Source organism: Chanos chanos, chromosome 5 (assembly GCF_902362185.1).
Source record: "Chanos chanos chromosome 5, fChaCha1.1, whole genome shotgun sequence".
Taxonomy (NCBI): Eukaryota; Metazoa; Chordata; class Actinopteri; order Gonorynchiformes; family Chanidae; genus Chanos; species Chanos chanos.
The window spans coordinates 18,304,093-18,318,307 of NC_044499.1; the positions used below are offsets into that span (position 1 = coordinate 18,304,093).

At 41.5% G+C, this 14,215-nt stretch overlaps 1 protein-coding gene across 1 annotated transcript; it reads right to left on the reverse strand.

The window, feature by feature from the left end:
• Positions 1–472: 472 nt before the first annotated feature.
• Positions 473–10,498, reverse strand: espnlb (espin like b). The gene is made up of 10 exons (XM_030774731.1): positions 10,205–10,498; positions 9,669–9,859; positions 8,377–8,563; positions 7,690–7,872; positions 7,409–7,537; positions 3,091–3,234; positions 2,864–2,996; positions 2,653–2,772; positions 2,179–2,360; positions 473–1,990 (listed from the first exon to the last, which is right to left on the reverse strand). The coding sequence occupies exons 1-10, from the start codon at positions 10,496–10,498 to the stop codon at positions 473–475; spliced, it is 3,081 nt and encodes a 1,026-aa protein (XP_030630591.1).
• Between the last annotated feature and the right edge of the window lie 3,717 nt (positions 10,499–14,215).

Genomic DNA, 14,215 nt, shown 5'->3' on the forward strand with positions numbered 1-14,215 from the left:
AAACAGCAAATTATCTCCAGTAAATTACAGTTAATTGTACAGTAAAGGTTATTACAGTGTAGACAAATTCACAAGAACTATGTCAACTTTGATGAAAACAAGATCTTTATTGCATCACAGCACTCAAACAAGAAGCATGATGACAGCTCTGTTTTTGCACAAGGCTGTCTGATTGTACTATATTGTTTTTTTTTTCCCTGGGGAATGCTGATTTGAGGTCCAACCTCCATGAATACATATAAATAGTATATGCAATGGAACTTTGGATATCCTGAGCTTCCAGCTAAGCTATTTGGTAGCTTTAGCAGTAGAGTTGTAATAGCATACTTTATTCTATTTCATAGGACAGTCATATCAGTTATACACAATGTAGCCCTTAATTCCCAACACACAAGCACACTGTAAATCAAGAGCACATGTGCGACTAGTACAGTGCAATATAAAGGTATCAAAAGACAAAGGAAGGTGTTGGTTAATGCCCAAAATCAAACATCTCTGCCTCTTTTTCTTTCCAGAAAGCAAAACTACGGTCAATATATTTGCAAATTTCTTCATTACTGAAACAGGAGAAATCACTTTTTCTGAGAGATACACCTTCATCTGGTGTGGCACTCTCAACAATGACTCTTGGTACAGTCATTTCAACAGATGAATCCACTGAAGATCCACCAGAAACAAAATGTCCTTTTGTTCCAAAGTACTGCGCCTTGATGTCCTCAAAACCATCCCTCCACTCCCGTCTCCCTGCCTCTATATCCCGCAGGACAGCTCGATGGAAGTCTCGCACTGTTTCCCAAGGGAAACTGCCCACGTGGTCAAACACCTCGAAGCACAGCAGGTGCCTCATTTTCCGCTCCTCAGCAGGGAGGTCCTGCTCCAGGATGTGAAAGTAGCCAAGCATGAAGAGGTCCAGGGTAAGAGAGTCGTAATCTACAGGTACACCATCCACACGGGGAAGAAACTGCTCAGGTGAGTAGATGACCCGCTTCCTGTGGAGTCTTTGAATCTGACGTGATGTGAGACCTGTGACAATATGCCTCCAGTTGCCAATCATCTTGTCTATTGCAGTCCTTTGCTTGTAGAGGTGATACAGGGAGAAATGGCTATTCTGAGAATATGAAACATTTGTACCTTCAACTTTGTGGTTATTCTCTGATGAGTTCTGCAAACTGAGCCCCTGTTTCATTTTTGCTCTCAGTGATATGGCATATGCTGATTTTTTCCAGTGGCTTAAAAACAAAACAACAATGCGCTCTTTTCGCAAAGTGGTGGTCTCCATCACTTTAACAGTCTCCTTGTTGTTGGCCTGCTTACATCTCGTGCTGGTATCACTGTTGGAATTCACAGCACTGCCTTGGATTGTGAGTCCCAATGACTGTTTCCCATTCGCGGAAGAGCAGATCGCCTGTTTGTTTGTGTCATTTTGAGGTCGACTGTTAACCAGCCCCGAAAATGGGTAGATGGTCTCTATTTGACTCTCAAAGTTTGACCTCAAACTTTTAACGCAAACTCCTGACTCCTGGATCTCCTTCTCCACCTTTTCTCTTCTTTCTCTGACAGAGCTTTGTCTCTCTGGCTGATGGGTGAAGACACATGCCAGATCTGAGTTTGGCATCTTGCAGATTCCTTCCACATCCTCTTTGTTGCCAAGGTTGTTCAAAAGCTGGGACATGCTCTTAACAATACTGGAGATACGGTTGTACCAGACAGGCAGTGGCAGAGGGCCCTCAGTGTCAGACTGTTGCTGTAATTGGGTATTGACTGTTATATCGACAACTGGGGCAGGAAGGATTGCCCTGAGTTCCTCCGCTAGCCTGGCTAATTCCAGCTCATAGGCTTGGCACCTCTTTTGTAAGGAGGCATTTTCAATCTGCTCTTCCAGGTAGACCAAATCATCTTCTGTCAGCAACTCACCGAAAGGACCTAAAATGGCATTGTGGACCTGAGAATACCTCCAGCCATCCACCTCTGCATATTTGTTATACTTTTCCTAGAAGCAGAACAAAATCAGACACAAGTCAAGTTTTGAAGATACATTCTCAGTAGATGGTAATAGGGTAATATCACCTACACTTTGTAAGAATGGGAAGGTATGATACTGAAAACTGGTATTTGAAGGACAGTACAGGAAATGGCTGAGCACTAATTAAAAGGAAATAGTCTGTTTTAAGTAGTTACCTTTTGTCTCTCATCCTCCTCATCCTGGAGCCGAGCTTGAAGTTTGCGTACCATTACCTGCCTCTTCCATTCTGCAATGGGGTGTCCATTCTCGTCATGAGTTGGAACCAGAGAGTCAATGTCGATCAGATTTGCCTCCTCTAATGGAAGGAGCACCATTTCATGTTCTCCTTTCTGTAAACAGTCACATCCACACGTTATTTTAATTGTCATGGGTGACGCTACCACAAATAATGAGATAGACCTCGGTAGACAAATTATCCTTTTGTTTTGTTCTCTTTGTGCAAAGAAAATACAGGTGCATATACTTGTGAGAACGTTCATAGTCCATAGACTAAAGCAAGTTGAAATTTCCATTTTATTATAAGCATAATTTTCTAATGCTCGTGCCTGGTTTTACAGCCCCTCTTCTAAGTCTATGCTGAGTAGTTACCGAGCAGTTCAAGTCATTTTTAGAGGTTTGAGAAGAACTTACTGTTTGTCCAGTGAAAACTGCCGTGATCCCTGCATGTTTCATTGACCTCACAGTCTTCATCTGAGCCAGGAGGCTCTTTTCCTCCTCTATTGGCTTCATCATATTGAATGAAGTGACAACTGGAAAGCAAATCATACACAGTGTCCTTTGACTCAGAAAACCCATCTAGTAGCTGATGTTTGAGGAACACATAAGAACAAGTATTCTCACCAGTAGAGGCCACTTGCACATGCTGAATGGTGTTTGCAGCAGCTCTCCCAGAATGAGTGGATGGTAAACCAGTAGATGCAGAATCTGGATAGGGTAAGGAAAGTCGAGGCTGTGGAGGCACTTCTTTCACTGGCTGCTGGGAATAGGTAAAAATGACATTGTTTAAGCATGACCGTGCCCTGGGTAGATATTGAATCAGTGACGAATCAGTCTCGCATGTCGACCACCTTGCTGTTCTCCATTCTGTTCTGTAGGTTCTTGTTCTCGTTTTGGTTCTTCAAAGCCTGATGGTGAATAGTGGTTTCAGTACAGCCTTTCTCTCCCTCCAGGGGTGTGACTGCTTGAAGAGGGTTAGCCTCTGAGTGTTGGAGCTGAAACACACAACAAAGTTACCGTCAAAGTTGCACATAAACAGTCAACAATTCAAGTGTGTGCAACGCATCCTATCAAATCCACAGAGAATATTCCAAAACATAAATGTAGGACTGAAGACTATCCTATGTGATCCAGCAGGAGGGTACTAGATGCTTCACCAAAGCAGTCTGTTCGGAAGACAAACAGGTCTCCTAGGTAGAGGATAAAGTCATAAGAAATGTGAAACAGGAGACCACAGTGTTTAGTATAGCACACCTCCTGCTGTGTACGCTGGATGAGGACTGCCTATACGGTACAGTCACCTGATAGGATGGTTCAAGTGACTCATACAGGCATTTGCTGTGATTCACCAGTCAAAGTGCTACCCACTATACCAAATTTCACACAAGGAAACTTTGTCATCTCTGCTAAATGCTGTCTGAATTATGTGGTGGCGTTATAAAGTATTCTAAAACGGCATTTCAATAAGTTCTGTATGATTTTGCCTGATCTTAAAGAGCTGCGTGCTTACCCAGAGAATCTTCTAGAACGTTCGTGGACCCATGTACAAGACAATATCATTTCTACCTGAAATGTTGTCCTAATTACATTTGGAACTCTAGTACTCTCACCCCTCAGCCACTCAAATCAGTCGGGAAAAATGATAGCAGAGTTATTGGTAATCAGACTTTTGGTTAAAATATCTGCATTTTATCTTGCAAGTTATTTAATAACAATAACCATCTGAATGCACTCCTAGCTTTCTCGTAATACTGAACACTCAGATAGATATTCTAATTTGAGTTTTATACATACAGTTCAGGGTGCTGGAAAAAAAATCTGTGTTATCTTGTTGAACACTAGTTTTAACTCAAAATTATAAAATGTTAATAGGGACCAGACAACAAACTGTTTGTAGCTCATGGGACAATCCTGTGACCATGTAACTGGTAAGTGATGCTTTTATATATTTTAAAAAGCAATCACAGACTTTCTGAAGACATGTGAAATTTGTTTACTCTGATCTTCAATATCTAGAACCTTTGTATAGTGCCTGGTAAATACAGCATCATAAAACAATCACACACCTATGTCTATTTGCCTCTCTGTAAAGCAGACAATTTTGAAAAATGCTAATTGGAAAACACTCCAATATCTCAATAATTGTTTGATTTCAGAATACTATTTGTTACTGCTGGATGAAACTCTTTTTTTTTTAGTCTGAAGATCTGCACACAAAACTTTACTCACAGCTTTCAGCTAAGTCACAGCAGCAGAATTCGTGGTCCTTTGTTGTAAAGATGTCCTGTGATCTGAATCTGGCTCACGCTAGCCCTGCTTTGACACTCCCATCAGCATCTCTGCCACTGAGTGTCCAAAACCCCAAGGATCAGTGCGCTATGAACAATAAACTCTGATTGGTTGCTGTTTTTAGGAAGGAGTTAATAATTAAGGCGAGGGATTGGGTGTCCAGTAATGTCTCGGATAAAGAGAAAGTCCAATTGTTGTGTGGACGTATGTATTTCTGGAAATCAAAAGCAAGTGTGAGGGGGTGGGAGCTTTGGAGGATGTACCTACAGTGCATCTCCAAAGAAGACAAAGACATGTCAGTTAAAGTGATAGGAACATAAAGTCATTGTTCATAGTTTGATTGACTTGGTCTTGTCTTCTCTCATGGCTAGTAATACAAGCATTAGCATAACAGAGATTTGTCATGAGCTAGCTAGCTAGCAGATGATGTGAAGGACACCCACGCATACACACACATACACACACACAACACACGACACACAACACACACGCCCACAGGCCAGCAAATCAGTCTATCATGCCAATGACTAACAAGTCATCCTTATAGCTTTCATGTTGGGGTTACGCAAGTTTAACTGAGTATCACTGAAGAATCCATACACTGCACCTTAAGTTGCTCTGAAGAGGCAGTGGGCATTACACCACTGATCTGATATGCTGTAACCACTGCAGTGGGACTAACCTGCAGTCTGACTGACAGGTTATGCACATTGTGAGGTGCATGTTGGGTACTATTCTCTTACTCTGTGTACAAGCAGATGAACGCGTAGATAGAATTATGTCCATTGTCCATCCAACAGATAAAATCATTTGTTGATCTTTAAAAACACCATGAATATGTATATGTGATACATAAAGCTTTTAGGAAGGTATCTTTTGCTACTCTCAGTGGTTCCACTGACAATTTAAAATTCCCCCAAACAGTTGAATAGTCTTGGTGCATCTGATGACATATCAATATAAACAAGATCCCCATCACAAAACATATTGGAAGTTAACTGCATAATGGATTGACTTGGCATGATGCACAGAAAACATACCAGGACAGAAAATGCCCTCTGACAAACCCATGGGTAGCATGTATGAAGAGGTGAAACCCAAACCAGGGGATCTCATAACCCGCTCGCCCCCAGGACTAAAGAGCCGTCGCGGGGAGGGAGTAAATGATAGGTGATAGCCCCCTCCCTGAGCCAATCCTCCAAACTCATTAGCCAAGTCCTGTCTGGGTGTATCACTTTTGACGTGCCATCACTGTCATACTAGCTGAGGACAAGGACGGGTTGGACAGTGTGTTTCCAGTGATTTACACATTTTTTTATTCAAATGAGAGTTCTTTTGTTCATGCAACATGGCTTCAAAGAGAGCATTTCAAAGAGAGGCACAACAGAATAGTGTAAAATCAAGTTTTTCCAAAAGTTTGACATGTTCAGTTGTCCATATCAACTATCACAAAGTCACTATGGGCTATAGTAGATCTTTAATTTTTATTTTTTAAAAAAGTCTTCCTTGGTTGTTCTTCCTTGGTTATTGATTTTACCCCTCCGCATAATTAATGCCGTGAGCTGTCTGGCACATCATGTTCAGTGCCATCAATAAAGTCAGTGTCTTGGGCCAAGACCAATTCCTATTCCATTTGCGTTACCAAATATGTGTAACAGGAGGATACATTTGGGTTTTGCTTCTTGTTTTGCACACTGCCTGTGGAACTATGCAGCATTTGTCATAAAGTTAAGGAAATAACAACTACCATAAAAATTCTGTACCCCAAAACACACACATGCACACAAACACACCCACATTCATGTACACAGAAGCTGCCATATCTAAAATATTCATCATACTGGAAACAGACGGGTCAGCCAACTGCTCTGGCCAGTTATGTGCTGTGAAGCACAAAGAAGTTAATCCCCGAATAGTTCAGAAACAATATCCACACAGAGAGATATTGCCAACAGTTTTACTCCCTGTATGTGTATCAAATGATAACCAAATCATTTGTGCACCTTAAATGGATTAAATGGTTTCTCCTTATCTATCTATCTTCTCTATGATGGCTCTGTGAAGAACAGATTGCCTGTACTTAATAATAAAAGCTCATCTAGTTAGATTGAAAATTTTCCTGGTATGATTTTACCCAGCTCTTCATACTATCACTATACATGATACATCCTGTGTTAAGAGGTAAATAAAACTCTAAAAGTTTTGTTAAAATAGTTCTGCTCCCCAGCTGTGATAGGAAGCATATGTTGGAAGTCTTTTTCACTATCTCCTCCTTTTAAAGTGTTTTGTTTTTAAGACCCATTTTCAGAAGTAGAAGTAGCAGTACTTTATTTGTCTCACACATACTGAACAGTGAGCAGTGAAATGCAGCCTCTGCATTTAATCCATCCTAACACCAGTGAGCACACACACACTAGAGCAGTGAGCACACACACACACACTATGAGCTAGGCCGTCACTGACGCTCAGGGACCAACTCCAGGTCTTTCTGTCAGTGTCAAGGTCACTGACAGGAGAGCTAATCCTAGAATGCATGTGTTTGTGGTGGGAGGAAATCGGAGGATCTGGGGGAAACCCATGCAAACAAGGGGAGAGCATGCAAACTCCACACAGAAAGGACCTGGGACCCCGAAACCCGGGATTCAAATCCATGGCCCTCTTGCTGTGAGGCAACAGTGCTAACCACTGAGCCACCGTGAAATGCCAAACATTACATTTAATGCATACATATTCGGTATGGATATTGATATACCAATATTAGTACAAATGAATTAGTTTATCAGTGGAAACCAGCCTCTAAAAGTTTGTATATCATTGTGATATATTGTGTGAAGACCAGAAAGAACATTGTATGGACGTGACGAGTATGAATAACCTTACACTAGCAGCAGCACGGAGATACTTGGCACAGTCATGGTGCCCGTTGTTCTCTGCCAAATCAGCTGCACTGAAGCCATCTATGTCCTGCTCCAGTGGGTTGATCTGATTGGTCAATAGGACTCGACAGCACTAGAGGAAGAAGGAGCATGAATATGAGAAATAGAGATGAAAAGTCAAACCCCTTCTTCAGAGACTGTTATTGTGTTCCGAGCCCATTCCGAAAAGAGCAGTTTCACGGAGAACGTATCAGGTACAGTTACACGAAATGCTCACTTTCACACCTCTAATTCTCCATTCTCTGCAGCATCATGCAAAGGGGTTCCGCCACAGTGATCTTTCACGACCTTTGCCCCCATGAGTAAAAGGCGCTCTAAGATACGATGGTGTCCTTCACTTGCAGCGAAGTGCATTGGTGTGGCTCCATCCGTATCCTGACAGGAGAGGTCCATGTCTGTGAAAGATGCCTTGAAAACAAGAGTAGACTGAATTGTACGTATAACATTAGGGCGGCGTATTTTGGGGAAATTGTGAGGGGGAAGCCTGACAAGTAATCTGATGATTCTTTTAAAACTAAATATTTAGCATGATTTGTCTTTAGTTATCATAAACTGAAACTATAGACACAATACATTAGTTTATTGTTTTAAAATACACGGCTAATTCTAACAGACAAAAATCCTTCAACACTGTGTGCTGCATGAGGACATTACTTTGATAAATTAAAATGATCAGTTGTTTTGTGTGTTATCAGAACAGAAAATGAGCAAATTGTTGCATATCTTTCCTATAAACACTGAACCGATATTTTGAAAGCGAATAGCGCTTGTTTGTACCAATGTAACCAATGATCTTTGCATTGCAAAAATAGCATGTTCCAAATAATTAATCTGTGCCAGAAAAAAAGTTAAATATGTAATTTGAAAATAATAGCTCAATGTATGAGATAGTTGTTCAAATTTGTGGCTCACCAGCCAAACTACCAGGGCATGGTGTCCCATGTGTGCAGCTGCATGAAGGGCACTCATGCCATCCAAGGCCCTCTGGTGGACGTCTGCCCCACAGTCCCTCACTAGGTACTCCACCACATGCAGGTGCCCCCCCTGACATGCCAGGTACAAAGGGGTGGCACCTGTGTATGTCTGATGATCCATACACCTGTGCAATAATACACACACAGTCGATTTCTCGTTTAAAACATGATCGAAAGTTCATTATAACTCATACTCTTTAGTGTACATGTGCCAGTGCAAGCCATATTTCCTATGTATGTACAGCAAATTAATCACATGAATTCTTTGATAAAGTCATATAGGATTGCTGTAAACAATAGACTATGTGCACTGCCTCAGAGAACTGTCACTGCATTCAGGGGTACTGATCGTGGCTTTAGTGTGCTATCGGGAGGAATATACGACACTGAGGACTAGTGAAAGCTCAGGTGGTGACATGTGGTAGGTAAGCCTCTCCTCATTTATTATGGAGGAGAGAGTGAGAAGTGTGTGCATTGGACATATGTCAGCAAGCCCCAAAGCTCCCCCCTCCCCCCCACACACCCCGTCACCACCTTCACTGCTATACACACTGCACAGACCCCCAAAAAGACAACAACGGGTGTCTCAATTGCCCTCCATGCACAGCTGCCACAGGCTCACACGCACAAATACGCAAACATGTGTGTGCGCGCGCACACACACACACCTTTGTCATATTAGACCATGACTAAGACTTTCTGTGAGATACAACATGACTGGTGAGAGTGAACATATGAGAGCTCTTCGGATAGAGCTCTGTACCTGTGTACTGTGACACTACTTTACACTCTAACTCTGTTATGTCCTGTGACACTACTTTACATTGTCACTCTGTTATGTCCTGTGACACTACTTCACACTCTCACTCTGTTATGTCCTGTGACCCTACTTTACATTCTCACTCTGTTCTGTCCTGTGATCCTTCATTTGGAGCTCTATATCTGAACATTGTAACACTAATTCGCAGACTTGCTCTGCCCTGTACTGTAATTCTAACTGATTCTATGATGCTTCTACTATCTTCCTCCACCTGCCATAACTAAAGTACTGTATAAACCCTGTCCTTACACTAGGAATATTCCTGTTAAAATTAGTATCAATACATAAACTTGTTGATACAGTTGAATCAGCAGAGACAGTGGTGGTTAATTTTGGAGGAAGAATAAACCTTATTAAAACAGAATGTGTAAGACAAGATCATTTTGAAGGCGTGTGTGTGATGGTCTGACCCAGGGAAATGGGATACGAGCAGTTTGACACAGGTGAGATGCCCATTGGCTGCTGCATAGTGGATTGGCAGAGCTCCGCTGTCGGTCTCCACCCCTGTCCCTCCTCTGATGGACAGCAGCCACTGCATGACCTCAGCATGGCCAAACTGTGCTGCCAAGTGGAGAACTGTGGCCCCTGCACCATCTCGGTCCTGCAGAGATGAGCAATCAGTTACCTACTCAACCTGTACTGTTAGTCTGCTAATGAAATATATAGACATGCAGCAAAATGTCAGCTGACACATACAGTAATAGTGGTAGTAATGGGGTTTTTTTTCTGCACCTTTCACTGCACGTCTATGTGTGTAGTTAAATAATCCTTGTATACGTTTCCAGAGATTTACAAATGTGACTGTCATTCAAGATCATAGTATTCAACATAACCAACTTCTAAAGTGACTTTATGTTAATTATTAGCCAGTAAAATGAGTAGTTGTCACAGAAAGGTTTGAATTTTGTGTTTCAGTCTGAGCACTGAGCAAGAAGAGTCTTCTAACCTCGATATTGCAGCCTCCATGTCCCAGCAGCCACTGCAGCTCCTCTAGGTGCCCTGTTGCAGCTGCATCATGGACTGGGGTTGCTCCATTCCACGCACGGGCATGTCCGGACAGTCCTACCTCACCTACCAGGAACCTTAGGCAGTCCAAATGACCACAGCGGGCAGCATGGTGAGCAGGTGATGCCCCCTGGGCATCAGATATGGCTGAGCTGAGACATCCTGCCGAGTGTAAGGCCCTCAGTGTTGTCAGATCTCCCTCATGAGCTGCTTGGATGGCCCTGTGGAGCCCCATGTTACCAACTGGGCAACAAGTCAAGGAGCTTACACTCTAACTCAACCCTACCAATGCCCTCACTCTCACTCTCTCTCTCTCTCTCTCTCTCTGTCTCTCTGTCTCTCTCTCACGCTTTCTCTCTCCCTCTCTCTCTCTCTCTCTCTCTCTCTCTCTCTCTCTTTCTTCTACAAACATACACACCCACACCCATTAAAATGGATACCTGAGCAGACTGACAGTGCCCTAGGGAGAGATATGGTGAAAGCTGGCGAGAGCTGGGGGAGGAGGGGCATGCTGGATGTCTGATGAGCCATATGGGAGACGGGAGTTTCTACTTTACATTCAAACATAAAACTGGATACCACTGGTCAGTTTTTCCTCAACACACAATAGCCCAAAGGAATGAAATGACACTATGTACTGGAAGCAGCATCTTGAGAAACCTTGAAATTCCTTTGTTATGTTACCTGAACAGTGAATAGGTTCAGAAGATGTTATAAAAAGATTACATAACAAGTTAGCTTTTTGCCTTTAAAGGAGCGAAATACAGCTAGTAACCATGTGACATCCACATCACTCCCTGCAAAGGGATGACTCAGAAATACAGATGGTCACGGTCAGAGGACATGACCAGTTTGTTGAAAGTCGTCATGGTAATAAATGTTTACATGCTATGATAGACACTTGAGATAATGATTGTCAAAGAGAACATTTTGTAACTTTTCTAGTATATTTAAGAAAACTGGTCAGGGATGGAACAGCACAAGGCATTCATCCCACTGCATTATCCAGCTATTTGAATATCTGCACCAAACCATAGACTAAGCCAAACCTATGATCACTGGTTCTCAGGTGCATCTACATGCATGAATCTCTGAGGACCTTCATGAACTGAGCCAACATCTTGTTCACAATCTGATTTTTGATTTAGGTTTTAGATTTTCTAGACATTTTCACCACAACACTCTTTGTCCAGACATCATCTGAAGGAAGATTTGCCTCCTTTCGTCAGATGATTTTGAGGAAGGAACTGCTTTGCCAGAGATCTGATCTAAATTAAGGCAACAAAAGACAGGCTTTATTTCTGCATATGTTTCACGTTTATTTCACATCCAACAAAGTGTTAAGTGTCCACAGACATTAGAAGACACAAGTCCAACACTCAAAGAACTTGAGCACCGAGTACACTACAGCCCACTCATTATGGTAGAAAGAGATTACATCTGTGTGCTAGACCTTCCACAGTTATGTTTATATACAGAGCAACTTAACAGAAACATAGTAGCAGTTACAGGAGATGTACTTTTTAGTTTACAGGGAGGGTCCTGGAGTACTGGACCACTAGAGAACTGGCTGAACAAGGAAAGTTCCAGAGATGCAGCTGGGAGAGGAAGTAACAATAACTATGCAGCAGATGACAGCAGGCAGTGGAGAGATACAGAAAGAGAGAGAGAGAGAGAGAGAGAGAGAGAGAAAGAGAGAGAGAGAGAAAGACAGAGAGCATCAAACCGTAGTAATTTGAACAAGAAATTCCCAAAATCTAGTTTGTCTACACTATGCTGATGCTGTAATTCTCGTTTCATTTTCTAGCCAGCAAACACAATATATGGGCTTGCAAGCATTACAGTCTGGGTGCAGACTATGTTTCTCTGGTCCAATAAGATCATACAGTATCATCCAACATAGTTATTAATCTTGTGTTTCTTAAATGCTACCAGTAAACTGTATTGAGGTAAATGAGCTTTGATACATCTGATTTTAAATTTAATAGATATATACAGCATGCTATCATACACACAGCATTTTTGAATCAACGAAAAGAACGTGTAATAGCTGACTGTTGGATCTAAACCTAAAACCAATGGGCTCTTTGGCCAAAATGACCATCAACCACACAACCACAAAAGGGTTTCTGCACACTCTTCATGGAACCAGTTTTATTGCACCATCTGAAATCTCAAACCTCCAAATCACTCTTTTCATTCCAAAACCTTTTCTCAGTTCTCTGTGTAAAAACTATCCACACGTTCTTTGACGTCACACCTCAGAGGAGACGATCTGTTGCATATGCAGGATGGCATCCATGCTGTCTGTTATTCATACACTTGCTCTCTGAGGGGCATTCTTGGAGTATGCTCAGTGGGTTGGTTGGCCCAAGGCACACCAAGACATTTTTCCTCAGAGAGATAAAGACCCAGTTACATTGGCTGGTTGGCCAAAGCACAAGTGTCTGCTCACAACATCCCTGCCTACAGGGATTTTAACGTCTCGACATCCACATTTCAGCTCACTGCTCTTTCTTTTTGACACAGAGATCTGATGTAAATGATTCCTTATACATTTCTGTTATATCTGGTTTATTCTTTTCTGCAATGAACCCCTCCATTTCATTTAATCTTTTTGTTCTCATTCGTTGCCTATGTTGGGTCACATGAAGTCACATGAAGATTATGGGAATAACTAAGGATTTACACTTCTGAATCTCGTGTTTGACACAAGTACTTAGTAATGTTCTATCTGTTAAGCCCACCAGTGGCTTTAGAAGCAGGTTTGTTAAGGAGTATTTTAAAACTGAGAGGGAAATTGAACACCTCCAGAGAAATTCATGACATTGGGATTATGAAACATTGATTGCTATGGGAAATTCTCATTGGGTCAAGGTAAAAGTGAAAATGACCCCAAATAACTGTTAACACTGAAACACATCTTGTGAATTTAAAGTAGGAGACACACAGAATAAAGGCTGTTCACTTAACAGATAATAAAGGTTTGGTTGAATACAGGTTGTTCAGTTAACAGATAATAGAGGTTTGGTTGAATACAGGTTGGGTTTTTTTTAATGCATAAGCTGGAACCAAACAGAATCAGAATTTGAATGTGGTCGTTAAGTCGAAGGAATGTTGAAGGAGTCACATGATTCTATACAACACATATTTAGGAGCTCCTGGAGATCTTCAGAATCCAGTAATCATTTCTTTATAACGTTCTAATAATCCTGAAATAATATAATAGGATATAAAAGAATGAAAAGGCTAGTGAGGCAATTTCAGTCTGTAGCCAAACAGAGAGCAGAAAACCAATTCAGAGGATTTCTCTGATTATCAGTAGATCTCTCTATTTATCAGAAACACTCCCTGCAGCAGACAGAATGGGCACAATGCTCTCTATAGCAGCACAGGCCTCATATAAATTAAATTAATAGGGGAGAAAAAGTAAACTATCAAAGCTCATCACCAAAAGTGCCTTGTGACAAAACCATTCAGTAGTCTGTGACTCCTTAATGGATTAATCGTGTTTGTAAACCATACAATGCTTAACAAACTAAAAATATAAACAATATTTCTTAAAATAATGTCATGTAAAAGAGAAATACATAACTCAAGTAATAAGTTTAGTTATGAAGTGTGCTAGGGGTGCTATGACCTTCTCTCTGAACTGCCCTCACTTTGAGTTTAATGTCAATTTCCTGTCATCCTGTATCATCCTGGAACCTTTTGAGAAAACTCAAAAATAAGAAGACCAGCAAGCTTTGCAGCAGCTTAAGTAGCACAAAGTGCCAAAACCTGATCAAAACAAGGTTCTATTTTAGCCTGTGTAAAAGCACTTGACACCAAACGCGCAAAAGCACATACACAAATAGAGCATTGCACTGCATTTACAGGAAAGGCTAATTTCTCTTACGGGAGGGACTACATGATTCTGTTTTTACCAGAGAGAACACCAGAGGTAAGTAAG

Coding starts and splice junctions, on each gene's coding strand:
- espnlb (XM_030774731.1), bottom strand. CDS start 10,498: ATGGGGCTCCACAGGGCCATCCAAGCAGCTCATGAGGGAGATCTGACA. Junction 2,997..3,090: donor ACAGAATGGAGAACAGCAAG/GTGGTCGACATG, acceptor TATTCCCAGCAG/CCAGTGAAAGAAGTGCCTCC. Junction 2,361..2,652: donor AGTTTTCACTGGACAAACAG/TAAGTTCTTCTC, acceptor GTGGATGTGACT/GTTTACAGAAAGGAGAACAT.